This window comes from Notolepis coatsorum (assembly GCF_963971535.1).
Source record: "Notolepis coatsorum genome assembly, contig: SCAFFOLD_430, whole genome shotgun sequence".
Classification (NCBI taxonomy): domain Eukaryota; kingdom Metazoa; phylum Chordata; class Actinopteri; order Aulopiformes; family Paralepididae; genus Notolepis; species Notolepis coatsorum.
This window is the reverse complement of record NW_028173851.1, coordinates 154,149-182,013: the sequence shown is the minus strand read 5'-3', so window position 1 is coordinate 182,013 and position 27,865 is coordinate 154,149. Positions and strand designations below refer to the sequence as shown.

The 27,865-nt window shown below is 42.3% G+C and overlaps 1 protein-coding gene across 1 annotated transcript in view; it reads left to right on the top strand.

Annotated features, from left to right (window-relative positions):
• Positions 1-2,041: 2,041 nt before the first annotated feature.
• Positions 2,042-27,865, top strand: part of fam83a (family with sequence similarity 83 member A) — a gene marked incomplete at both ends in the record, with an annotated part of 52,345 nt that continues 26,521 nt past the window's right edge. Inside the window, 4 exons of the mRNA XM_084338692.1 lie at positions 2,042-2,333; positions 15,346-15,464; positions 17,655-17,822; positions 25,251-25,375. Of these exons, the coding sequence (XP_084194818.1) occupies positions 2,042-2,333; positions 15,346-15,464; positions 17,655-17,822; positions 25,251-25,375 (704 nt within the window). The remainder of the gene's footprint in view (positions 2,334-15,345; positions 15,465-17,654; positions 17,823-25,250; positions 25,376-27,865) is intronic.

Below are 27,865 nucleotides of genomic sequence, written 5' to 3'. Positions count from 1 at the left end.
TGTCTTAGGGTCTAGATATCCTGACCTGAGAAGATTGCTAGATAACCCCAAGAACAGCAGCTGACCACCAATAGTCCTCAGTCAGGCTTCCATAGTATTACGTTTTATGTAAATGTATTCAACACATCCTGATACTTAGCACTTATGTAACCAGTTGACTTGCAGTGAAGACTTGGGGGTATAGAGACACACTATAAATGGTAAATGGTGCATTTATATAGTGCTTTTATCCAAAGTGCTTTACAATTTCACATTTGACCCATTCACTCACACATGCACACACTGACGGCGGAGGCAACCATGCAAGGTGCCAACCTACTCATCGGGAGCAGTTAGGGGGTTAAGTGTCTTGCCCAGGAGGAGCAGGAATTGAACTGGGAACCTCCGGATTACCAGATGACTGCTCTACCTGAGCCACTGTCGCCCCACTATAAACACACTATAGGTAAATGGTAAATGGTGCATATATATAGCAGCTTTTATATCCAAAGCGCTTTACAATTTATTCCTCACATTTGACCCATTCAGTCACACATTCACACACCGATAGCAGAGGCAACCATGCAAGGTGCCAACCTGCTCATTGGGAGCAATTAGGGGTTAAGTGTCTTGCTCAAGGAAACTTCGACACGCTGCCCGTGAGGAGCGGGAATCGAACTGGGAACCTCCGGATTACCAGACAACTGTACACTGTCGCCCCCAGTGTACACCAACTGGTGTAAAACGTAGGGTTGTGTATTTGGCTCAACGCAAGACTCGACTAGAAGATTACCACTGGAACTCAACTAGAAGATTACCTCTGGAACTCAACTAGAAGATTACCTCTGGAACTCAACTAAAAGATTACGACTGTAACTCAGACTAGAAGATTACCACTGGAACTCAGACTAGAAGATTACCACTGGAACTCAACTAGAAGATTACCTCTGGAACTCAACTAAAAGATTACGACTGTAACTCAGACTAGAAGATTACCACTGTAACTCAGACTAGAAGATTACCACTGTAACTCAGACTAGAAGATTACCACTGTAACTCAGACTAGAAGATTACCACTGGAACTCTGACTAGAAGATTACCACTGGAACTCAACTAGAAGATTACCTCTGGAACTCAACTAGAAGATTACCACTGGAACTCAACTAGAAGATTACCACTGGAATTCAACTAGAAGATTACATCTGTAACTCAACTAGAAGATTACCTCTGGAACTCAACTAGAAGATTACATCTGTAACTCAACTAGAAGATTACCTCTGGAACTCAACTAGAAGATTACATCTGTAACTCAACTAGAAGATTACATCTGTAACTCAACTAGACGATTACCTCTGTAACTCAACTAGAAGATTACCTCTGGAACTCAACTAGAAGATTACCTCTGGAACTCAACTAGAAGATTACCACTGGAACTCAACTAGAAGATTACCTCTGGAACTCAACTAGAAGATTACCTCTGGAACTCAACTAGAAGATTACCTCTGGAACTCAACTAGAAGATTACCTCTGGAACTCAACTAGAAGATTACCTCTGGAACTCAACTAGAAGATTACCTCTGGAACTCAACTAGAAGATTACCACTGGAACTCAGACTAGAAGATTACCTCTGGAACTCAACTAGAAGATTACTTCTGGAACTCAACTAGAAGATTACCTCTGGAACTCAACTAGAAGATTACCTCTGGAACTCAACTAGAAGATTACCACTGGAACTCAGACTAGAAGATTACCACTGGAACTCAGACTAGAAGATTACCTCTGGAACTCAACTAGAAGATTACCACTGGAACTCAACTAGAAGATTACCTCTGGAACTCAACTAGAAGATTACCACTGGAACTCAACTAGAAGATTACCTCTGGAACTCAACTAGAAGATTACCTCTGGAACTCAACTAGAAGATTACCTCTGGAACTCAACTAGAAGATTACCACTGGAACTCAACTAGAAGATTACCTCTGGAACTCAACTAGAAGATTACCACTGGAACTCGAGGACAAAGGCCTCGTCTGGAACTCGAGGTTCAAGCGCTCAACTCTGATGGACGCCAGCTGTCTGTCCGCACTGCGGCACATGAGGTCGAAGCCTGTGGGGAAAGTGAAGCGACGGGTTCAAGACCTCCGACACTCTGCCTCCTCTTACCTGCTGCCGTCTGCCGGCAAACCCTCGCTGGATCTGGGCTACAATGAGAGCGTGCGGCTGGCGGCAGACTGCCTGCTCAGCCAGGGGGCAGAGGGCTACCAGGAGATGCTGACCGCTGAGGGAGAGGTGGATTTCCTGTCAGCTCTGGAGAAGAGCTACATCCTGGAGAACGCTAGAGATGCAAACACAGGTATTTGTGTGTGTGTGTGTGTGTGTATAAAGGGGTGGGGCAGTATTCTTTATTTTGTGTAATTATGATGATGATCACTTTATGATTAGTGCTCATTAACATTCATAGATAAGTGTTCATTAACATTGATAGAGAAGTCATGATTAACATTGATATATACGTGTTCATCAACATTGATATAGAAGTGTTCATTAACATTGATAGAGAACTGTTTATTAACATTGATAGAGAACTGTTCATTCATAAAGCATAATAAATCTGTGTTTCATTTATTTAATCTCAGTGACAAAGATAAACACATTTATCTTGTTGCTCTCGTGTGTAAATCCTTGTTCAGTAATCTCCGGTCTTGTTATTATTGCACAATTAACGCTGGGTCAATTCATTCCAATCAAAATGTAAACAGAAATACATATTTGTTTGCTAATAAGAGTGCATTTAGATATCACTACCTTCTAAAGCCAAAGGATTTCCAATAGTTGAATTTGGAAAAGATCCACTTGAAGTGAAGTAAGTTGAACCCAGCCTTGTTACATAACTTTGGTCTCATGTTCCACTATCACAACAGTTGATGATGATGAAGATAGTGGTGGTGATGAAGGAGCTGGTTGCCCTGCAGTGTCCACAGACAGTGATCCTTCAGAACCGGGTCTGGACCTCAACTGGCCTGACGGTAGGCTGCTCCCTGAAGCGCAGGGACATAACAGCATAGGGTGGATGTGTAATTTTATGAAAAAAGGTAGAACAAATTGCAAAAGAAGCAAACTCAACTGATTTTGTATCCTCAATATGCCCTGAGTGAGGAAAAAACTTCAAATTTTATTTTATTTTTTATTACCCAATAATCATAAGAAAAACACCCTATTTAACACAGGTGAATAGGGTTAAAATGTTAACCAATAGATACAATTACTGAGTTGATTACTTACATGAAGATAATTGTATGTTTACATGAACAAATAGTGCATAATCTAATTATGTATGCGCTAATTTGCATAAATACCACAACAGATGTAAACATTGAATAAAGCCAAGTGAACATTTCTTGTTGAATCTTATATTGACCTACTACAGTAAAATACGTAATGTTAAGGTAAATGTCTGAATGGAACCCATGAGCATTCATACAGAGAGGCAAGGAGGCAGAAGGTACTTCAAGCCAGTGGGTGTATTTATTAATTATTATGGCAGAGATCTGGTTTGGGGCTGAGGGTCCGTGGGGCTGTTTCTGGGAGATGAGTCTGAGGGAGGATGGGAGACAAAGGGTGAGGAGAATGCAGAGGACAACAAGTAGGTCAAATGAAAAAAAAAGTGGCTAGACTGATCAAACAATCAAACTACGTTCACATTTATTTTTTTGCACCACTTGGCACTAGACAATCTCATCTACATCCTCGCCACAGGCCATCTGCGTTGAGTTTGTGCAACTCGCGCTCCTGCAGTGTCCACAGGCTGAAGAGCACTCCATATTGTTTATTTACAACTGCATCTCAGGGTGCTGCAATCAGACGCTTCTCAGGAGCAGGAGGTAGGGTTGTCTTAATTGGCACAAATCTCTCGCGACATCCCCACTCTGTAGGACAAAGTCCATCTGTAAGATAAGATACTTTATTAATCCCCAGGAGTATTTGATATTGTCACAGTGGCAATGAAGTACACAGGATACAAAATGACACAATACAATAGAATAAACGTAGCAGAAATCAAAGTTGCAGTCAAATGTAAAAATGTCAGGTGTTGATCCCTTCCATTCCTGTACTTGTAAGAGCACTGGCAGGCTGTGGCACTTTGCTCCTGGTGTTGGTGGTAAGACCTGTGACCTGAGACTGAACGTAAGTAGAACCAGATGCCACCTTCTCACAGAAGAGGATGTGCAGATAATGGTAGCGAGGCAGACATTCAGACATTTACCTTAACATTACGTTTTTCACTGTAAAATGTCAACAACATTCAACAAGACATTTTCACCTGGCTTTATTCAATGTTTACATCTGTTGTGGTTTATGCAAATTAGCGCATAGATAATTTTTACACCATTTGCTCATGAAAACAAACCATTTAAAAAAACGTGTATTAAATTTTTTGTTTGTACGCCAGTCACGAGTATAGTCGGGTTAACTCGCAGACCATTCAGCACCAATCACGAGTATAGTCAGGTTTTTTTTTTTTTTTTCATCTCTCTTTCTCCGATTTTTCTCTGTTTTTCTCCCCGTCCCAATTTAGTCGTTGTGCCAATTCCCACCCCTCCCCTACCTGGTTGTTGTGCGCATGTTCTCCTGCTGGTCGGTACAAGGGAACCCTGAAGTATCCGCACGCTTCCTCCGACACGTGCGGCGACAGCCAGTGGCTCTCTTCTCACCTGGCAGCGAGGGCTCTTATTGGTGAAGTGTAACGCGTGGGAGGTCACGCTGCCTTCCTCAAGTCCTGCCTCCGCTGAGCAAGCACCCAGACCTGACCTGTAGGCGTCGCTGTCCACAACGCCAGTTTCCCACCCACGGCTTCCCTCCCCCTAACACAGCCAAACGAGTTAGTATAGCGATCAGCCCAAGCCAAGGCAATGCTGACTCCGGGAGTCGAGACCGCAGCCTCTTGCATTGGTGACGAGCGCAATCTCCGCTATGCCACCTGACCGCCCCCTGTATAGTCAGGTTTTAATCGTTATTTCTTTTATTAGCAATATCCATTCATTTTCATCCATCCAGCCTGATGTTATCATTGGGAATGGGTCTGAGCTTGCAAAAGGGCAAATACCGCCGCATATGCCTTCCAGCTGGTATTGCACTCCATTAGAAATGGTGTAGTTTCTTTTCTGGGACGATCCGAGCCGTGCGGGCAGGGTTTAAATACTCAGGCGAGGTAGGGCTTTACAATGATGGCATGGAACAGTAACCCCGCCCGCCCGTTCATGTGAAACGCTCGGTAATGTGGGACGGACCTCCATGAGCAGTATTTGGAATGGCGATCAGATAATTGGATTATTTCTTTTGCATTACATCAGATACCAGGTAAGGACTCTTTTTTTGTATTTTATTTTTTTATTATTTTTTAAACAAACACATAAACAAACATGACAACACACGATTAGATATACAAGCATTGTAAAACAGTGTACATCAGTTAACTCACCGTTTGGATAAATGTCTTATACAAGATATACCCCTAATACCTGCTATCTATTCCCCTACACATATATGCTCTTGCTCGCACCCCCCGCCCTGGACCCCCCAATGGATAATCCATCCATTATCCTTCGCTCCTAACCAGACACTACCATTAAATGCTAGCTTTTATTCTCTCCACCACTTCTAACCACATTGTCAATTTGGATTCATTGAGACCCAAAATTCTTGCTGTAGATATTTCTAGATAAATCACATCGAGATATGTAAGAATCCAGACCTTTCGGCAAATCTTTTCCGGTTGAAACCATTGTGATGCTATCAGTTTTTTAGCCACTGTAATACCAGATAAAACCAATCTCTTTTGCTGTATAGGTACTGCATATTCAAAAACATCATTCAGCAGTAATATAGAGGGGTGTACCGGTATATTCAGAATTAAGAGATTTGATAATTGCTGGGTCACTTCTTCCCAGAATATCTTAACTGGTGGGCAGTCCCAATACATGTGCATAAATGTCCCCTCGTCCCCATTTGTACATAAGGAGCATTTGGAGTCTTGTTTAAGACCCATTCTGTTCAGTCTTATAGGAGTCAAGTATGTCCTATGAATATATTGTTGATGGTCCGGGTTCCTTGATGCAAGTCGAACATTTGCCCAGGCTTCTTGCCAATCAAAATCACTTTCCAGGTCTGGTATATCCCTCCTCCAAACAGAGTCTAGGTGGAGGGTTTCGTACGAGGACGTTAATAATTGATGATAAAAATCTGAAACAAAACCTCTCGATGTCTCTCTTTCATAAAAGAATTTGTGGTATCTGTGGTGTTCAATTGGTGTCTTTAATGGAACACCGTGAGACTTCAAACATAACAGTAACTGTAAGTAAAAAAGATGTGTGGACTTGGTGAGATTACATTTTTTGCGTATTTCTTCATAACTACAAAAACCTTGTTTGTTAAAAACATCCCATATCGGGAATCTTATAGGTCGTTTTCCAATCAAGAGTGCATTGTTATTGAATAAGGGAGTATGATTATGCCATTTATGTGGATTAGAATATTTGTTTTGTGTTTCACGCCATATCCGGATCGTATGTGTAATTATGGGGCCAAATTTCAGTTCGCATTGCTTAATTGATATTTTGGTGTATACTATGTCCTGCAGTCTCTGTGGTGCTACTATATTTACTTCTAAATTTCTCCAGGATACTGATGCTTGGGGTTCAAACCAGGTTGTCAGTGGTCTTAAAGTGTACGCCTTAAAATAGTGGAAAAAATTTGGGATTGCCATCCCTCCGTCAGCTTTGTTTCTCTGTGCGGTGGATCTTTTTATACGTGGTGGTTTGTTATTCCAAATAAATTTATATGCGGAAGAGTGTAATTTTTTCCAGTAACCATCTGGAGGGGGTAACGGAAGCATTGAGCTGATGAAGTTGATTCTAGGTTTTTGAATACTTTATCCATCCATCCATCCATCTTAACTATTGAAACCCGTGCCTGTACTGAGTTTTTAAGTTTTGACCACCTGTCAAGGTCGCATTTGATTTTATTTTGGATTTCTATGTAATTGTGTTTCACCGTTTGGTTTATGGTAGGGAATACTTCAACTCCCAAGCATCTAAAGTGTTTAACCATTGGTATTTCTTCTGGAAGACTTGTATTCTTTGCAGGGGCGTTCAGTGGAAGGAAAGCCGACTTTGGCCAGTTTATTTTAAATCCCGATAGGTCGCCAAAGTCATTAATCAACTTGAGAAGATGAGGCATTGCGGTGTTAGGGTTTTGCATGAACATGAGTATTACGTCGTCCGCATATAGACTAATTTTGTGTTGTGTGCCCTTGATTACGATTGGTTCTATGAGTTGGGATTGTCTTATATATTGTGCTAAAGGTTCTAGTGATAAATCGAATAGTCCGGGACTAAGAGGGCAACCCTGTCTAGAAGAGCGTGATACCGGAAATATTCCGGAGGTGATTATACCTGTTGTAATCATGGCCGATGGGTCTTTGTATAATACTTTAATCATATCAATGAATCCTTTTCCTAACCCCATCCTTTCTAATACTGCCCATAGATAGGACCATTCCAGCCTATCAAAAGCTTTCATTGCATCCAGGGACAGCATCGCCTTGGGTGTGGTGTCGTCCTTGCTGGCATCTATTACGTATAGTAATCGTCTTATGTTGTCAGTGATCAAACGGTTTCTTATGAAGCCAGTTTGATCCGGATGAACTAAAGACGTCATATGCTTTTGAAGTCTGATGGCTAATACCTTAGAGAACAGTTTGATATCGGTTCCGAGGAGGCTTACGGGTCTATAACTACCGCACTCGGTGGGGTCTTTGTCTTTTTTAAGGAGGACTGTTATCAGTGCAATATTGTCATTCTTATGAAAGTTCCCCTCCTTGATTGAGTATAAAATCATATTAAGTAATAGGGGTCCAATTATGTCCCAATGTGAGAGGTACATTTCTGGTGGGATACCGTCTCTTCCAGGAGCCCTACCACTTTGCATTTCGGATATGGCCTTCCTGAGTTCCTCTAGTGTGATTGGTGTTTCTAATTGTTTAGCATCATCCTCTGAAAGTTTGGGGAGGTTAATTTGATTAAGATATGTGTCCATTTTGTTTTGATCGAAGGTCGTTTCTGATTTATACAAGTTGGAGTAGAATTCTTTGAATGTCGTGTTTATTTCTTTGGTGTCCTTGTTGTGCTTTAATGGAGGTTATATCTGCAAATTTTGCGTTAACTCTTAATCGCGTAGCTAGTAGGTGACTTGGTTTGGAACCTTGAGAGTAATGCTGTTGTCTTGTGCTACGTATTTGTACTTCAGATTGTTGTCTGTAAATGGCGTTAATCTCTATTTTTAGTAAATTAACTTGAGATTCCAGTCGAGCCGAGTCGTTATATTGTAAAGAAGTAAATAATGTAGAGTAGAGCGTTTCTAATTCCGCCAGTTTTGAGCATCGATTCTTGCGTATTTTGGATGAAAAGCTATCCGTGAAATCCTTGATCATTCCCTTTACCGACATCCATAATATTCTAGGGTCCGGCACCGAGTTCACATTCTCTGGTAGGAATACTGAAAGAGCTTCTTTGAGTTGTGTAATGAATTCCTTGTTATTCAGCAGTGTTGTGTTAAAGCGCCATCTTGGGGCTCGGGATGATAGTACACCAAATTATCCTTTTAGGAGTAAATAACAATGATCTGATAATGCATTGGGTACCATCTCCACTTCATAGTTATCAATAGTCTCGGTGTTGCGAAAACATAATCTATTCTGGAGAGTGTTTTATGTCTTGCTGATCGACAAGAGTACGTCCGGGTCGTGGGGTTGAGTGATCGCCATAGATCATTTACACCTGTATTATTTGCCCAATCCTTTAACGCATTAGATGACTTTTTTTGTTCGTTGGAAAAGTTGGGATAAGATTTATCCAACCCATGGTCCCAAATGGCATTAAAATCCGCACCAATTATAAATGAGTATTCTGGAAGGTTTAACATTTCCCTAGTGAGTGCAGTGTAGAAATTATCTTCGTATAGATTTGGGGCATATACCGCTACCAACGCTATTTTCCTATTCTTGTGTATAATCTTAGCTATGGTTATCCGACCATCTGCATCAGACCATACTCCCTTCAATTCAATATTCAATTTCCGTTTCACGACTATAGCAACTCCACGGGTTCTCGTTCCAAAGGAAGAGTGACTAATGTTATGGTATGTGTTGTCCGCTAACGTAGCTTTGTCTCCCACTAAAATGTGTGTTTCGCTTAAGAGAGCCACATCAACCTGTTTGTTTTTCATCAATGTGAGCACGCTTTTGCGTTTATGTTGATTATTTATTCCCCCAGTGTTCCAGATCATTATATTCAAACTAGCCATAATCTATACATATTGATTTGTATTTGTTGGTAATATTTCTGGAGTGCGAATTCACAATGGATTTATATCCCACTGTTGAGGTCCTGTTGAGAGCCGAGCATAAAAACATACATATATACAAAAAAAAACCTGATCCCCCCTCCCTTACAAAGTCGTACAAGGTACCTATTTGATACCTCCTTTGCGTACAACCTCTTCCTTTCCTGCACCTCCGGTCTGCCCAGGATGAGCAATTTATCCTAATCTTTCCTATGTATACCATAGGATCTATGCTTTCATTCTAATTTAATAGAATGTCACCTGTGACCAAGCCTCTCTCTCCTTAATGTAATTATAACAGAATGAAAATTATACCTCGATTGGTATACTCATTTAAACCTCTTTTCTTTTTCTTTTTAAACCTTCTATTAACATTTATTGGTTAGAACATTTCAGAATAACGAAATAAAGAATAAGAAATAGTGATGTTTAGAATTAGATATCGAAAACCCATCTAATCCGGGAATATCTACTTAAATTTTTTTAATACCTTTGCATGTTTACACATCTAAACAACAAGGAGATTTTAAATACTTGTATGCAGATCGTCCACCGTCATGCGTGATCATTAATCTATTATGGTGGTCGTTGTTCTTCACGTCTATTTCATGACCAAGACTCATATCATTGTTATTTCACGGGGCCATCATTGAAAAAGGTATTGTATTCCATAGTGCTGTCAGCCGCTCGTTACTTGCAGTTTGATGCTTTAATGTTCCAGAACATTCCTCGAGCCCTAAAACAATAACCATCCAGTGTATTCCAGAATATTCCGTTATGACTCATAGCCTTCAAGTAAGAAAAATAGAGTATACAAATCTAGAATGTTCCAAAATGGTCGGTATCAGATCAAGATCTGCATATTACCGTGAATCTATATTTATATGGTGTTTAGCGTTTTATATCAAATTACTTATTTCTCAATGTTGTCAAAAGATTGTATGTTGCCGTTTTTGATGTCCATGCAATTGTAGAGTTATCCGTGAAAGATGAATCTTGTCATCCACTTTTTATCTTCTTCATGTATTCTTCTGCCGCCTTAAGCGAACGTAGCATGAATCTCTTTCCTTCTCCCTCAACTATGGAAAGATTTGCAGGGTACCGTAGGATGGGGTGGAGACCTTTCTCATATAGCTGGTTTACTACAACCTTGTAGTGAGCCCGCAGAGTTATGGCTTCCTTGCACATATCTTCATAAAACCACACTCTTTTTCCTTTGTACATCAGTTTTCCCCATCTCTTGCGTGATTCCCTGATAATCGTGTCTCTTGTTGCAGTTTCCCGTAGACTAGCAATTATCACTCTTTCCTTGTTGTTTTTATTGTAGTTTTCAGATCCAATTCTGTAGCGTTTGTCCACTATCAGTTCTGTAGATAGGATTTCAGAACCTAGGATTTCGAATAGTACTGCAGCAAACTTGTCATCTGTGCAGTCGACTGATTCATCCAGACCCACTATACGGAGATTGAATCTGCGGGCGTGCCGTTCTATTTCTAGCAGATGGATCAAGTTCTCCTCCTTGTTGTCTTGGATCAACTGCTGGAGCTGTTTGTTTTCCAGTTGCATTTCCTTTGATACTTCGGCGATAGCTTCAGATAGTTCCTTATTCTTCTCCTCTTGCTTCCGTGAGTATTCGATCCCAGTATTTGCAACCGCCGTTATGCGATCGGATTGTGCTACAATCTGTGTCTTGATATCTTCAAGTTTAGCCTCTATGGCTATCTTAAATGCGGTAGCATTAGCCTCGACTCTATCCACAGCTTTAGCCATATCAGTAACCTTGTCGGTCAGGATTTTCACATATCTGTCATCCGCGTTTTGAAGTCGGGTGGAATACTGTCAATGACTGTCTCTGCTGAGGTCGTTTGAATGTTAGAATCCATGCTATTGTCAGGTTTTTTATTCTCAATTGCGTCTGATTTTTCCTTCCCTGAACGTGTCACCGCGCCGACTGCTGTTGGAGAATCTGCTTCACGTCTTTTTGAGCTATCTTTCTTTGGTCGCATGCTGCGTTTCACTGTTGATATAGTTAGTTGAAGGTCTTAGTTAATATATAAGTCGAGGTTTAAACACATTAGTGTTGTATAAAGTAGGTATTTAAGCGAAATTAACAAAAAATGGAGCGGAGCTTGTGACAGATGCGACCGTCACATACTGTCGTCAAACCGGAAGTCAGGTAAGGACTCTATATATAAAATCTTGCGTTGATCTGATATCTCTTTCTACCCAGATCGCGGCTGTCTGTGTGTGTGTGTGGCTGTGTACCGTTGGGTGCAGGAGGGGACTGGGGGAGCCTCGCACTACGAGGCCCTTTTCATTCTTGCATGAGGAAGGATAATAACGATGATCTAGCGTTGATTTCAGGATGATTAGATAATAAGGCGAAAAATGACAACGTGTTTAGTGTATTCCACTAAAGGGCTATTATCGCGTCTTTTCCTGGGATTACTAAGAATCACCAAAAAACTATATTCATATTCAAAACGGTATAAAAACGGAAATGTACGGATGAAAAAACAATCCGTTTTGTACATGTTGACTGGAAGCAACTCACTGATAATCGACGGGTGTATTAGACCCATAGCTATAATATAAGATATATTTTAAGCACACGCAAATCTCGCAGTCCCCCCATTGATTAAAGCACTGGCGTACTAGCGCCCTCTGGCGCATTAAGCGATGGTAAGTAATGAACTCTGTAATTTTCATGGTCATATCTATTGGTGAAAAATTTAACACTATTCACCTGGGTCTTTTTCAAAGCTTCCCCTCATGGTATCTTATATGCCCCAAATTTTTCTAATTTATATGTGAGGTTTTGTCCATTGCTCACCTACTCGCTCTGTTCCTTTAAGCCTACTCGCTCTGTTCCTTTAAGCCTACTCGCTCTGTTCCTTTATTTTTCTGTTAATCAATTGCATTCTCCTCACCTCACTAGCCCCCACCCTCGCGTTCGTTTGCTCTTCAGCAACCACACCCTTGGACTACCTGTCATTATGTGTTTGATTGGTCTGGTGCCGAACTCACACTTCTAGTTCGATTATCAATTACCTCCCGCACCTGATGTGTATTCTAATTAGCACCCCTGTGGGCTTTAAGTACCTGGCTCTTCCCCTCTGTCCCTTGTCGGGTCGTGCCCTTATCATTCCGTATCATATCTCTATCACCAAGACTCCCTCGGGAGGTTCTCTGTCTGTTATGCTGCTTTCATCTCCGGCGTGAGGTGCACTCAAGCTTTGGCCACCTGTCGCCGTTTGCCTGGATGGAGACATTGTTACTACGCTCTCTAATCCTCTACGGGAGGTATCCCAGTGTTCCACTTCAAACCTCCGCGCAGCAGACGTCCAGACGCGCATCCAGACCTCCGCGCAGCAGACGCGCTCTTCACTCCAGACGCGCATCGCTTCCTAATACTCTACGGGAGGATGCGTCTCTCCGAGCCGGCGCGCTCTTCCGCGCAGACGCGCTCTTCACTCCAGACGCGCATTCAGACGCACTCCAGATGCGTCCTCCGTACCGGCGCGTACTCCAAGCAGTCGCGCACCACTCAGACCTCCGCGCCAGATGCGCCCTTCGTACCGGCGCGTACTCCAAGCAGTCGCGCACCACTCAGACCTCCGCTGGGACAACCGTTCCCCGTGGCGACGCGCTCGTCCTGTTTGATCCTGCCCTCTTTACGCACAGCGCCTGGGTGAGTTTTTATGACTGTCTTTGATCCTATTCGTTTTCATGTGTTTAAATGACACTGAAGATATCCTGCTTTTTGTCAGACAGTCACTCACCCAGCGTTCAGCTTTTTTGGATTGTTCTTTGGGATAATATTTGGCCTTAACATCGCTCACTGTGTGTTTACACACCGAAGAGATTATCACTTGGATTTGTATTTGGGACTTCGCTCACAGTGCTTATTTGCACCGAAGAATTCTATCACGTGGATTTGTGTTTGGGACGTTACTCACAGTGTGTATATACACCGAAGATTCTGTCACCGGGATTACTCTGTTTTTGGGACAAGTCACTTCTCCTGTTCACCTGCTCTGTTCCCTATTGTACTCTGAGCTAACCCGCTCCCTTTCTCCCTCTCGGTCCCGCTTACCACCTCGGAGATTCTGCCGAGAGAAGTCTGCAGAGCGGCTCTGACGTACCCACCTGCTTCCCCAGACTAACCATCCCGGGAGAAGCTGCAGAGCAGCAACATTCATTAATGCTTGTATCCCAGGCGTTGCCTGTTTTCTCTGTCCATGTAAGCAGCTCCAGCCCTCGCCCTGCTCCAAGGCCCTACCCTGTTTTCCTAGTCCTCCCTGTCCCCGGCCCGCCTCCGCGGGCCTCTGTCCCTGTTTTCCCCACTCTTGTCCTCCTAGTCCTCCCTGTCCCCAGCCCGCCTCCGCGGGCCTCTGTCCCTGTTTTCTCCTCCTAGTCCTCCTAGTCCTCCCTGTCCTGTCCTCCTGGTCCTCCCTGTTCCTGCCTTGTCCCTTGCCCCGGCCCTGTTCCGTTAGCCTTCCCTTTGCCTTCCCCTTAGCCAGCTCGCCTCTTAAAGGCACTGTACCTTTCCCATTTCTTGTTATCCAGTATTTTTGTGTTCTCCCTTAAAGGGACAGTGCCGGTTTTCTGTGTGTTTCAATAAATGCCCAGTTCTTGGCTTACTCTCATACCTGTCTTGTGTTGTGCGATTGGGGTCGGTTACAAACCATAACATTATAGATCATATCAGTATTATTTATAGGACATACAGTATTATTTATAGGTCATACAGTATTATTTATAGGTCATATCAGTATTATTTATAGGTCATACAGTATTATTTAGAGGTCATACAGTATTATTTATAGGTCATATCAGTATTATTTATAGGTCATACAGTATTATTTATAGGTCATATCAGTATTATTTACATGTCATACAGTATTATTTAGAGGTCATACAGTATTATTTATAATAATAATGGCTTGGATTTATATAGCGCTCTTCATGACACCCAGAGCGCTTCACAGAGTCCATTATTCGTTCATACACAGTCATACCGGTGGTGGTAAGCTACAATGGACCTATCTCAAACCCTGCCTTCTTGATCCTCCAATCACAGCTGTCGCTTACCTCGGACTTCCTCGTACAAACAAAGTTTGTCTGAGGTAAGCGACAGCTGTGATTGGAGGATCAAGAAAAGGGGCATGGTTTGAGATAGCAGCCAGAGCTGCCCTGAGGTCATATCAGTATTATTTATAGGTCACACAGTATTATTTATAGGTCATATCAGTATTATTTATGTCATACAGTATTATATGTCATACGGTATTATTTATAGGTTATACAGTATTATTTATAGGTCATACAGTATTATTTATAGGTCATATCAGAATTATTTATAGGTCATATCAGTATTATGTATTATTTATAGGTCATACAGTATTATTTATACGTCATACAGTATTATTTATAGGTTATACAGTATTATTTATAGGTTATACAGTATTATTTATATGTCATACAGTATTATTTATAGGTCATATCAGTATCTGGTCACGCAGTATTATTTATAGGTCATATCAGTATCTGGTCATGCAGTATTATTTATAGGTCATATCAGTATCTGGTCACACAGTAACCTATTATTTATATGTCATATGAAACTGGACTTGAATAAGTGTTTATTTGTAGCACATTGCTACCTACATCATGCAACAAACACACACTTGAGAATGGGCGACGCAGAACACACACACACACACATGCATTTCTTGGGTCGCCATTGAAATGTCCTCTCTGCGCTTGACCCATCCCGTCGTCCTTCCCAGAGGCCCGGGGACCACTCCAAGTGCTCCTGTCCGTCTTCGTCAGGGACACGACAGCGTTAGCGATCTGTTCTGCATGTTTTCCCATTCCATGTTGTAGACAGTTGGTCCCATTCCCTTCTCTCCTCTCATCTCAAGTAGGTTATTTTTTCCTCCATAAAATGATAAAATGCCCAGGTGTGGACTGGAGGCAGCCTGAGCTGGGTCCGCCCAGCGTGGAGGTCCACTTCCAGTCAGACAACAAGGCTGCCTGCATGAAGGACCTGGTCCGAGAGTTCATCAGGAAGGCCACTACGGTACAACAGGCTGGGAGGGAGGGAGGGAATGAATGAATGATAGCATTTAAATAACAGTTTTCTAGTACTCTGACACAAAGCCCTTTACAGTGTAGAGTATGCACTTGTTTTTCTAGTACTCTGACACAAAGCCCTTTACAGTGTAGAGTATGCACTTGTTCTTCTAGTACTCTGACACAGAGCCCTTTACAGTGTAGAGTATGCACTTGTTTTTCTAGTACTCAGACACAAAGCCCTTTACAGTGTAGAGTATGCACTTGTTTTTCTAGTACTCAGACACAAAGCCCTTTACAGTGTAGAGTATGCACTTGTCCTTCAGCACCAGGACAAGTGTAGCACCCAGCCTTGGAAGAAGCTTTGGAAGAAGCATGGACCACGGCTGACAGGACACTGAGCTGAAAGGCTCAGAAGACAAGGATCAACCAATTAAGGAGAGGGATGATTAGGTGGTGTGGTAGAATTGACGTTGAATTTCATAATTAATATGTGTGAATAAATTAGAGGACCACATCAAAAACCAGATGTATCTTTCAATAGCAGAGAGAGACTCAGTGGCTAAAAGAGTCTCGACTGTCAGTGGAGACAGCTGCAGCAAATAAACAACAGAGAGCCATTCGCAACCCCCACTACACCTTTTCGAACTGACTGTATGTAAATGCTGATCAAAGACAGCTGGGCTGACCACAGGGCAGACCAGTTTAGACTTGTTGAAGAGATGATTAGTCATGGACACTAAGTCACAAGCGAAGTTATCTAAAGGTTTATTGAAACAGGCCTCTGTACTCAAGTGGCCACACCAAAGGGGGGGGGGGGCCAGAAAGACCCCCCTTCTTATCACTGAGGGAAGATGACATCACACCAGCCCCCACCCGTGGGACAAGACCCAACCCCCAGAAGAAGACGCTGGATTGGATCAACCATGTGCTAATATTGGCTAGACATGATAGGATATAAGGGCCCACAAAGTGTAATTCTGGAGCCCAGATCCCACCCAGATCTGCGTGCTCCACCGCTCCTTCCACCACCAGAGAGACTGACTGATGCATTTTATGTGAGTAAATCATGGGAAAACACCATTTGTTGTTTAAAGTTTAGTGTAAATCCTTAATATCTGAAACCAGATTTACTCATGTATAAATGTGTGCAGCATGGTCAATGTATGTTCAGATTATGTTACCGACTGTTTTATGTACATTATTGAGGTTGGAGATGCAAACCTGATTGTGATATTTCTGTACAACAGACAGCCCTGTTAATGTTTTCTGATAATCTTTTGTATGTGAAAGGCAACCTTTTATTCACTCTTGGCCCTGGTTCAAATAAATCAGCTGAGTTGAACTACAGTTCTGGTTTGTCTGGCGTACACGTTTTATTCCTCATCTGCTAAGTCAGATGAGGAGACCAACAATTCTATCAAGTATGAATCTTTCCTCCTCCTTCCAGATAGTCAATCTCATTGTGTTGTACTACAATAACCTCAAATTATTGTAGAAAGTCTGTGGGAATTTACCACAGTGGCCTTGATGTTCAAGTCAAGAGTTTGTCACGGCATACGAGTATACAATGAAATGCGGGTGGTCTTGCCCGCAACGATGTGCATAATACAATAGTAATATATAATAGAATCCAGTAGAACGACATTGTGCAATAAAACAAGTAAACAGAGTAGGGCATATCGGTATATGTACATGAGTTATTTACAGAGCATGGTAGGACATGCTAGGTCCTGTGGTAGTGCAATACACTGTTAGCTACGGATGAGGCACTGGGTCTTTATGTACATGCTATATTATACAATCTCAAGTTATACTATACTATTCTTAAAGTGACCTTTCCTTTTGTAAAGTGGCCATAAGTGTGAGGGTGTGCAGCATGAGTGTGTGTTTGCTCATGTTAAAGTGGCTGCTAGTGTGTGAGCGTGTACAGTGTGTGTGTCGTGTGTGTGCTCATGTGTGCTTGTGTGTGGAGAGTTCAGTGTTCAAGGCTCTGATGGCCTGGGGGAAGAAGCTGAGCCGAAGTCTCTCTGTCCTATAGTAGCTGGTGTTCGCAGGCGTCTGCCTGACCTCAGCAGCATGAACAGGCTGTTGTTGGGGTGGTGAGGGTCTTTCATTATTGTTGGCAGAGACCGTGGAGCCGCTAGTTGACTTTCTGGAACTCACTCTATCTGTTCGTCTGTCTTCTTGTACGCAGGTCGTTGCCATAGTGATGGACACATTCAGTGACGTCGAGCTGCTGTGTGATCTGCTGGAGGCCAGCAGGAAGAGGAGTGTGTCTGTCTGTCTGTTGCTGGATCATCTCAACCTCAACACCTTCCTCAGGATGTGTGAAGACCTGAAGGTCAACAGCCAACACCTCACTGTGAGTCTGTCACTCATGTTATTCACCCATGCCGTTAGCCATTCTGCCCCTAGTGGTGACTCACATGCAATGCGTCATGTGTAAGACCAGCCAGTTTCACATCTGTGACACTGTGGGGTGAATTCACAAAGGGATTGTGTTACCGGCCTCAGACCTAGGGGGATCTGAGTCGGCCAAGGTGATACACAGGCAAGGGTGCACTGAATGAATGAATGAATGAATGAATGAATGAATGAATGAATGAATGAATGAATGAATGAATGAATGAATGAAAACGTTTATTTAAAATGGACACCACAGCTACATTGGACCAGCCACAGTGGACAGACCAGATGCATTGTTTTGCGTGTTTATAGCACAAGTGCTAGTTTTCACACTAGTCCATTGAGGCTTTTCTAAAAGTTATAATAAAATTAACAGTAAAATACAGAATTAAAACAAATCAGAACAACAAATAACCACTGCATCAGGGCGGCTAAGTGGCGCAGTGGGCAAGGCGCTCGCCACTAGTGCAGGAGATGCCGGGTTCGAGCCCAGCTCTCGGCATTGCTACCAGCTTGGCTGTTCGTTCATACTAACACAATTGGCAGTGTTAGGGGTGGGAAAGCTGGTGGGTGGGTCCTGGTCGTTGTAAACAGCGACTCCTACAGTTCGGTCGGGGCGCCTGCTCAGCGAGGAAAAGGATCTAAGGGGGGTAGTGTGATCCTTCCACATGTTACACCCTCTCAGTGAGAGTCCGCGCTGCCAGGTGAAAAGAAGCGGTGGGCTGGCTACACATGTGTCGGAGGAAGCATGTGATAGCCTCCACTCTCCCAGACCGACCATAGGGGGTAGGTGCGCAGCGACCAGGAAGGGGATTGGAAATTGGCATAACGACTAACATTGGGATGGGAGAAAAACGGAGGAAAAAGGAGGGAAAAAAAATAAAAAAATAAAAAAAAAATAAACAGTCCGCGTCTACATATGTGAGCACTGCTGCTTTGATTTCAGCCATACCTTGACTTGATACTGTGGATCTGTGAAATGATGAGGAATAGACACGTTACTTTTCTTGCCTTGCTCAGCTGGCAGCGGGTTTATTCTGACTGCATATATAGAAAATATCCTTTAACATTCCAATACTTTGTAATCTTATTGTACAAAAATACAATAAACCCAATCATACAAAAATACAATCTACAAATGTATTCTTCAGAAAACTAAATAAAGTGCAAAACAATAAACCTTTTGGCATAAACTCCATCTGTATCCGTACTTACAAATACAAACGTAATACCTAATCCTGTAGTCAGGGCCGCCTGGGAGAAATGCGAGGCCCTGTGCGAGATTTAAACGCAAGCCCCCCCCCCCCCCCCCCCCCCAAAAGGGAAAAAAAAAAAAAAAAAAAGTATATATATATATATATATATATATATATATATATATATTTTTTTTTTCATACAGTCAACATATTCGTAAATAATAGCGCTGCCCGAGGCTGGGCATGATATATAGCAAGAGAGAGAGCGAGAGAGAGCTCCCGTTCTACAGTCAATATACAGTGTACAGAGAGAGACACATTGGAAAGAAATTGAAATGCTATTTGGCCCTAAACAGAGAGTACACAGTGGCAGAATACCTGAGCACTGTGACTGAAGATCCTTGACTAGGTACAGACTCAGCGAGCACAGCCTAGCCATCGAGAAAGGCCGCCATAGGCAGACTGTGTGTGTTAGAAAGAGAGAGAGAGAGAGAGAGCATGTGTGTTAGAGAGAGAGCATGTATGAGAGAGATAAGCAAAGATGACCCCCTAAAGGATATTCAACTTTTAATGAAAGAACAAAACAGAAGGAAAAGATAACTTCACAAAGGCAACATGAATATACATAGATCCAAAAGGACAAAGATCAACACTTAAATCCAAAGAGAAGAGGGTCTATACCAAGAGAAAACAAAGCAGCAAGGAGCCAATGGCCGACAGCTAAAGGCTAGCCAGGTAGGCTACTGACACCAGGGCCCTGTTTCATGTACGTGGTTCAACTAAGTCGATCAACATGTCCATTATCCAGCTTCAGTTAACCCGATGTTCAAAGCCGGGATTTTCCTGTTTCACAAAGGAGGATTCAGTCTCGTTAACTCAAGCCAGACTTGAGAGTCAGGCTCAAGTCAGGCTAGATGCGCGCTCCCGTTTTAGGTGGAAAGCCAGCACGTATCGATGGCAGAGACCCTGATTCTCAACGGCATTGATTGATTAATTGATTTAAGACTTTATTGACAGATTGCAATAGGCTCAATCGCCTCGCCGACAAGTTAAATGCGTTATCTATAGGCTAATTCTAAGTCCCTCATTACCTCAATCAACCAGATTATATTTCTTTAAACTTGCCTGCTGGATTGAATAATCAAATGAGATCTTGCTAGCGAAAATAACTAGTTAACTGTTATACAGAATTACGAGACGGCTTTCTTGCCCATTGATTGATGTATAGTCAATGTTTAACTTATCTCTACTGTGGTCCAACGGGTTGTTCTTTTGACTTCCACACGGACGACCCGGGTTCAAGACCGGGGTCCTTCTTTTTGCAATATAGGAATAATTCAATTTGGTGCACGTTGAGAGCTATATAAAGAATGACATCCTCAATGCATGTAGATTTATAATATTTTAACTTAAAACCAGGCTACTTTGGCGTATAATCATTAATATTATATTCAAAAAAATCATATTGGAAACACGGGGATTTGAACCCGGATCACTAGGTTGGGAGACTTGAGCGCTACCGCTGGGCCACTGTGCCAGATGGGATAGATTCATTGTTTATACATTAATGAACGAGAGACCCGTGTTTAGAATATCCCTTATTTTGAATGAAGTTTTATTTCTTTATCCTCATTCATTCATGTGACGTCAACGGCTCATTCAATTTCTCAAATCCGTCAAACAGCGCATCTCATCAGACATCTTAATCCCAGTTACAATTAAAATAACCACATCATGTGTACGTCGCACGAGCGAGCGCCACCGTCGCCACGGTATATATAACGTGCATTATTTAGGACAAAGTGAATTTAATATCAGCATTTTGGGTCTATTTTACATTTCAAAAGCCCCCTCTGGAAGAATGGAGCACAAAAACGTAATTCAGAATGGTATAATGCAGATCGTAGACTGTGGGAATAGTTTCAGGAAACGGGCTGTCACTTCTTTGCGGGGGCGTGGCGATAGTTCAGGCTAACTTGAACTTGAACTCTGCCTTCGACCAGGCTCAAACTTTTGGATATGTTGTCATGGTGATTTGGAAAATCCAGGTACATGAAATCGGAAAGTCAGGCTAACCCAGTTATCCAGCTAAAGTTATCCGGCTAACTCGGTTATCCCGGTACATGAAACGGGGCCCAGGCCACACACAGCTTTGGCCAACGGCCCAACGCTACCCAAGCTACACAAACGAACAAATGAATTCACACACAGCACATGTCGTATCTCCAAATGTTGTGAAGTAACATATGTTTTGCCTGGAAAAAAACATCGTTATTAACAAAACATTCGGGAGGGGAAGGAAGGAAGAGTGGGGTAATGTCATGACATTTTCATTAATCTTACCTGCACCAAGGAACGCAGGGCGAAAGGCCGCAACACAGGTCTCCACGTTGACGAAAGGCCTCTCGCTGTCGGGACAAAAATAAGCTATGGCCAGAGCCTTGTCATGGTGCAGGCCCGACTACATCTTCTGTCAAAGATGATGTCGTAGTCAGAGTGCCAGAACCCCCTGCTATTCTCACGGCTAATGTCAATGGTCGTAGCACAAGCTAACAGCTAACTCAAGGCTAACTGATAGCATCAAACGAACGTTCCCAGCCGAGCGCAGCCGGCAGCTAACGTCGAAGCTAAACAGCTAACTGGCTAACAGTTAGCTCAACCAGGCTATCGCTAACCATTAGCTAACGCAGAAGCAAGCTATGCGGCTACATACAGGTGCTGACACCAGGCCATACACCGTTAGCTACTAGTAGTACTACAACAGCTAGTCGGCCAGTTTAGCTCCAGAGACAGAGAGAGAGAGAGAGAGAGAGAGAGAGAGAGAGAGAGCGATGTCCACGGCGGGAATAGAATAGAGTTAATAGAATAGGTTAAAAACTCACCAAACGTCCAAGAGGATGGAGACAACCGCGTGGAGTTGACGAAGTTCATCTGCCAAACGACCATCCTCTTCATCTTGGCTGCATGTCTCTAGGTTAGCTAACGCTAGTTAGCCTTTAGCTAAGCTAGCTACTAGCCGACATCATCATGGCTATATCCCGACTGCATCATGACAAGGCTCCGGCCATTTGTCCCGCCTTTCGTCAACGTTCCTTGGTGACCGACCGACTGATAATGACCGACCTCTTCGAGTTGGCTGGCATAACTAAGCATAATAGTCAAAAGCTGCACGCGCGAAATAGTCAAACGCAGCTGACTCACGCGGGGCGTACTACACATGATGTAAGTAACCACTCCGCTCCCTTCGTTGAAACCAATAGTATGTCTGCTGCAGAGCCCCAGAGCTCCCTTCGTTGAAACCAATAGTATGTCACTGCAGACCCAGGAACAAGTCAGACACATTCTACAAACGTGTCTAATGTGAAATATATAAGCATATAAGCAAAACTAGTTTTTTAGGTCTGTGATGAAAAAGGGCCTCGCGGGAAGGGGGGCCTCGCAAAAATAAAATAAAAAATAAAAAAAATAAATAAAAAAAATAATAAATAAAAAATATTTTCTTTTTATTTTATTTTATTTTTTATTTTGCGAGGCCCCCCTTCCCGCGAGGCCCTGTGCGACCGCACTGCTCGCACACCCCCTGAGGCGGCCCTGCCTGTAGTCAGAACAATCACATTCAATGTACAAAAACCAATAATACATATCCTGAATCTAATACACTTTACATTCATAACCTTAGCTCAAATACATGTTGACGGTAACAGTAACACGTTCTCAGTCATACACGCACGTATACATGCATGCACGCACACACGCAAGCACCACGTGTGCTGTCAGTGTTGTAACACTATGAAAGTAGCTAGCTAGCAGTTAGCCATTATTCAACTCGACCAACCAATAAAACTACTCGTCCAAACATACATCATGTTCATGTACACACTCAAAACGTTACACAACATGTCACTGACAGTTCACATTAGTTTTAAACATCTTTAGGAATGTTTTAGATAGGGCGGCTAGGTGGTGCAGTGGGCAAGGCGCTCACCACCAATGCAGGAGACACTGGGTTCGAGCCCAGCTCTCCGCATTGCTATCAGCTTGGCTGGTCGTTCATACTAATACAATTGGCAGTATTAGTGGGTGGGAAGCTGATGGGTGGGGATCGGACGTTGTGGACAGCGACTCCTACGGTTGGTGCGCCTGCGCAGCAGAATCAGGAAGCGACAGGGGTGGCGTGCCCTCCAAACGCAGACCCCCGATGCTGAGAGATCGCGCTGTGCAGGTGAAAAGATGCGACTGCTGCCTCCTCGAGTACTGGAGGGGACACGTGATGTAAGGCTTAGTCCACATTGCAGCCGGCTTCTGGGAGGCATGGCCTAACAACGTTCGAGACAGGGGAGGGTAGAATTGGACGATACGAAATTGGGATGGGAGAAAAATAGAAAATGGGAGAAAAAAGTAGATAAAAAAAAATAAAAAGCCGGTTTAGATGCCTGGATCATAGCGGTGGGGCAATGCTATATAGTCCCCCCAAAGCACATCACTCCTTTGGGTGCTGGGTTAGGTAATAGTCACAAAAAAGAGAATAGAACCTGCACACTCATCATATGCTCCAGAATAAACTTTTAATTTATAATGTTTCGTCAGGTCCATGAGGAGTAGATGCTGGAAACACGGTCAATGAAACGTTTATTCTGGAGTATATGATAAAGCGTATAGTTAGATACATTAAATACAACTTTCTCACTCAAAAAATAGTCATAGCCTAACTTCGGTCTAAAGATTCAGCACCATGGACAGGTCTGCTCAAAATAATTTATTTGGGGATGACATGACAAACAAATGCAATGACGAAAGATAGTGACAAAAACAAAAGATGCAATGTGTCATGGAAATACAAATTAAGCAAGCTCTATACTTTACGAAATAAACTAAATACAATACGAAATAAACAAAATACAAATGGTGAAAAATACTGTTATGTCTATCCTTCATTTCGGATAATTTTTTTTCCCCTTCCTGATATCTGCCAACAGCGCTGCCAGGTGCAAACTGCTCCATGAGCCAACTGCGCTGGAGCAAATCAGGAGCAAATTGCACACCTATGGGCGTGTTTGAGCTAGTATATCATTCGCACAATATCTTTCGTATATAGGTTGCAAAGACAGAGCAGATAGCGCACACTAATCGTGCACAGTTAAGGGTGCTATTAGCGCAGCACAATCCATTCTTTGTGAATTCGCTCCTGTGTGTGTGTCTTTCTGTATGTCTGTCTCTGTAGAAGCTGTGGGTCTGTAGTGTGGAGGGTCAGACCTACTGTATTATTACTGGCCCGTCTGTAGCATGGAGGTCATCCTGTCGTGTTCAGGTTATGAGGTGCTGAATAAAGGAAAAAGTTAGCTGAACCTTTCTTGGTTTTTATTGCAAAGTGAATAAGCAAATACAAAGTACACAGCTTTGTGACAGAGTTTTCAACTTAGCTCAGTAAGTTCAAGAAGAAAAAGCTGATCCTCTCCTTTGAGTGCATATCTGTAGTCAAAAAGGCGTGGGGGCGTGTTTTAGTCTTGGCGCCTTCTCCGTGTCAGAGACAGCTAAATTAAAGTTCAGTAGGTGAGTGATAGTTTCAGCCGGGTCAGCGAGTTAGAGCTATTCATTTAAAGGCCTTTATCTCTGAAGCTATTTGCTAAGCTTCCTGTTGAGGCTTCCTGTCTACGTTGAGACACTGTGGCTGCTTTGCTGACATCTTGCTTTTTGACACAGAGAAGGAACCAAATGAGGAATTAAAGTTTGTATCTTTTAGTGACAACGTTTAAAAGTGTATACGTTTATAAAAGAGTTATATTTTATTAGCATTGTCAGTGTTATAATGTCTCAATACCTATTGTATTATTACTGACCTGTCTGTTGTTCCTGTGTCTCCTTCTAGAAGCTGTTGGTTCTTAGTGTGGAGGGTCAGACCTACTGTATTATTACTGACCTGTCTGTTGTTCCTGTGTCTCCTTCTAGAAGCTGTTGGTTCTTAGTGTGGAGGGTCAGACCTACTGTATTATTACTGACCTGTCTGTTGTTCCTGTGTCTCCTTCTAGAAGATGTTGGTTCGTAGTGTGGAGGGTAGGACCTACTGTATTATTACTGACCTGTCTGTTGTTCCTGTATCTCTCTCTCTAGAAGCTGTTGGTTCGTAGTGTGGAGGGTCAGACCTACTGTATTATTACTGACCTGTCTGTTGTTCCTGTATCTCCTTCTAGAAGCTGTTGGTTCGTAGTGTGGAGGGTAGGACCTACTGCGCTACAACAGGCAGGAGGCTGACAGGTCAGATCGCTGAGAGCTTCATCATCACTGACTGGACCGAGGTATTGAGTGGATCATATAGGTAACACACACACACATGTGGGCCCTTTTTAGGACAATTTGCCCACTGGCAGTTTGGCGACCACTAGTGGCTCGGTGTGCATATTTTGTAATACAATATAAATATCGAATTGAAGGCTTATTTGTTGCCTGTCGATAGCGACAAAATCCGACAAAATCCGTTCAGCGGTTCTCGAGTTACATGCCGGTATTTGAGGCTTGTGCAAAGTACACGGTATTGCGCAAAATACCACTCCCGACTCTTGGGGCTCTAGTTCCGTCAATCATTTGGCGATCTCGAAAATGATTGTGGAGGGTTGTAGCCAATGAGTGTGGCTTTCCAATGATATGAAACAGGGATCTAGGTGAAAAACTAACAAGCGAAAACAGGAAGAGAAAAACAGCCGAATGAATTGAAGTCTATGAGAAAACTCAGTTTTTCTTTTGTACACAGTTTACCAAAATCACTCCTAATCACTCATTTTTGGATGGATCTTTATGAAATTTGGACATGTACTACATAAGGCTTCAGGCTGTTTTTAATCTTTTTAATATGTTTTTAATATTTAGGGTCATTACAACCCTATTATTATTTTTATTATTATTATAATAATTATTATTATTATTATTATACAAATAACGTTTTTTATTATTAATATATACAAATAAAGTTGTATGTACTACATAAGGCTTCAGGCTGTTTTTAATGTTTTTAATATGTTTTTAATATTTAGGGTCATTACAACCCTATTATTATTTTTATAAGATAAGATAAGATATTCCTTTATTGATCCCCTTGGGGAAATGCAGGCATCATAGCAGCATGGGGGGGAGGGGAGGGGGGGTACAGGTAGTAAAAACAACACAGGCAGTGTAAACAATTTGGTCAATTTGGTCAATATAATTTACTATCTGACTAGCTGAAGAAAATATTCACATTATTCACAATGTCACATAAGGTGCAGTATGCATAAGGTAGTGTTATAATTTACTATCTACTGAGTATACATTATTCACAGTATCACAGTATCCACTGAAATATACATTATTCACAGTATCACAGTATCACAGTATCCACATAAGGTGCAGTAAGCCTATAGTGTAGGTTGTCCTCCTTGGGTTCCTATAAGACCCAGGTCAATGTCTGGTAGCAGTCGCTGTCGCTGCCCCCTGTTGTGGAGCCTGGAGGCTGCTAGTCGCTGCCCACTGTTGTGGAGCCTGATGGCCGCTGGTATGAAGGACTGTCCGAGGCGGTTAGTTGAGTGTCGGGGGGGAATCAGTCTGTGGCTGAACGAGCTTCTCATCTTGACTAGCTCGTCGTAGAGGGGGTGGTAGGGGTTCTCCATGATGGCAGCCAGCTTCCTTATCATCCCCCTTTCTGCCATCACCTCAAGTCTAGGTAGCTCGACTCCCACCACGGATCTAGCCTTCCTCACCAGCTTGTTGAGCTTGTTGGTGTCCCTTGAGTTGATGTAGCCTCCCCAGCATGCCACAGCATAGAAGAGGATGCTGGCCACTACAGACTGGTAAAAAGACTGCAGCAGTCTGTTGCACACATTGAAGGACCTGAGTCTCCTCAGGAAGAACAGCCTGCTCTGTCCCTTCCTGTAGAGGGCCTCTGTGTTATCCGACCAGTCCAGTTTATTGTTCAGGTGTACCCCAAGGAACTTATATGAGTCCACCATCTCCACATCCACCCCTCGGATGGAGATGGGAATCGGGGGGGGGCCTCTTCTTGCCCCTCCGGAAGTCCACCACCAGCTCCTTGGTCTTACTGGTGTTGAGTTGGAGGTGGTTGCTGTCGCTCCACCCCACGAAGCTCTCCACCAGGGCTCTGTACTCCTCCTCATCATCGTCGGTGATGTAGCTTACGAGCTTACGATAGCTTACGATTATTATTATAATAATAATTATTATTATTATACAAATAACGTTTTTTATTATTACTATATACAAATAAAGTTTATTATTATTATTATTATTATTATTATTATTATTATACAAATAACGTGTATTATTATTATTATACAAATAAAGTGTATTATTATAAAAATAAAGTTTATTATTATTATTATTATACAAATAAAGTTAATTATTATTATTACTATTATTATACAAATAAAGTTTGTTATTATTATTATTATTATTATTATTATTATTATTATTATTATTATTATTATTATTATTATTATTATTATTATTATTATTATTATTATTATTATTATTATTATTATTATTATTATTATTATTATTATTATTATTATTATACAAATAAAGTTTGGGTCTCATTCCCGAACGGATTTACGACCAAACATTTCCTCTTTAAGACATATTAGGGCTGGTAGCGCGATTCCCCAAATTTTCCTGAGATCAGATTTGAGCGTGGCTGAGAGCAGATTTAAGAGTGCTGAGGAGCACACTTTATGATTGATTGACTAATTGAAAATTGTATTAACTTGACAGACTGTGTTCTCATAGTGATTCCTTCATGTCAACGCTACAGGCCTCCTTG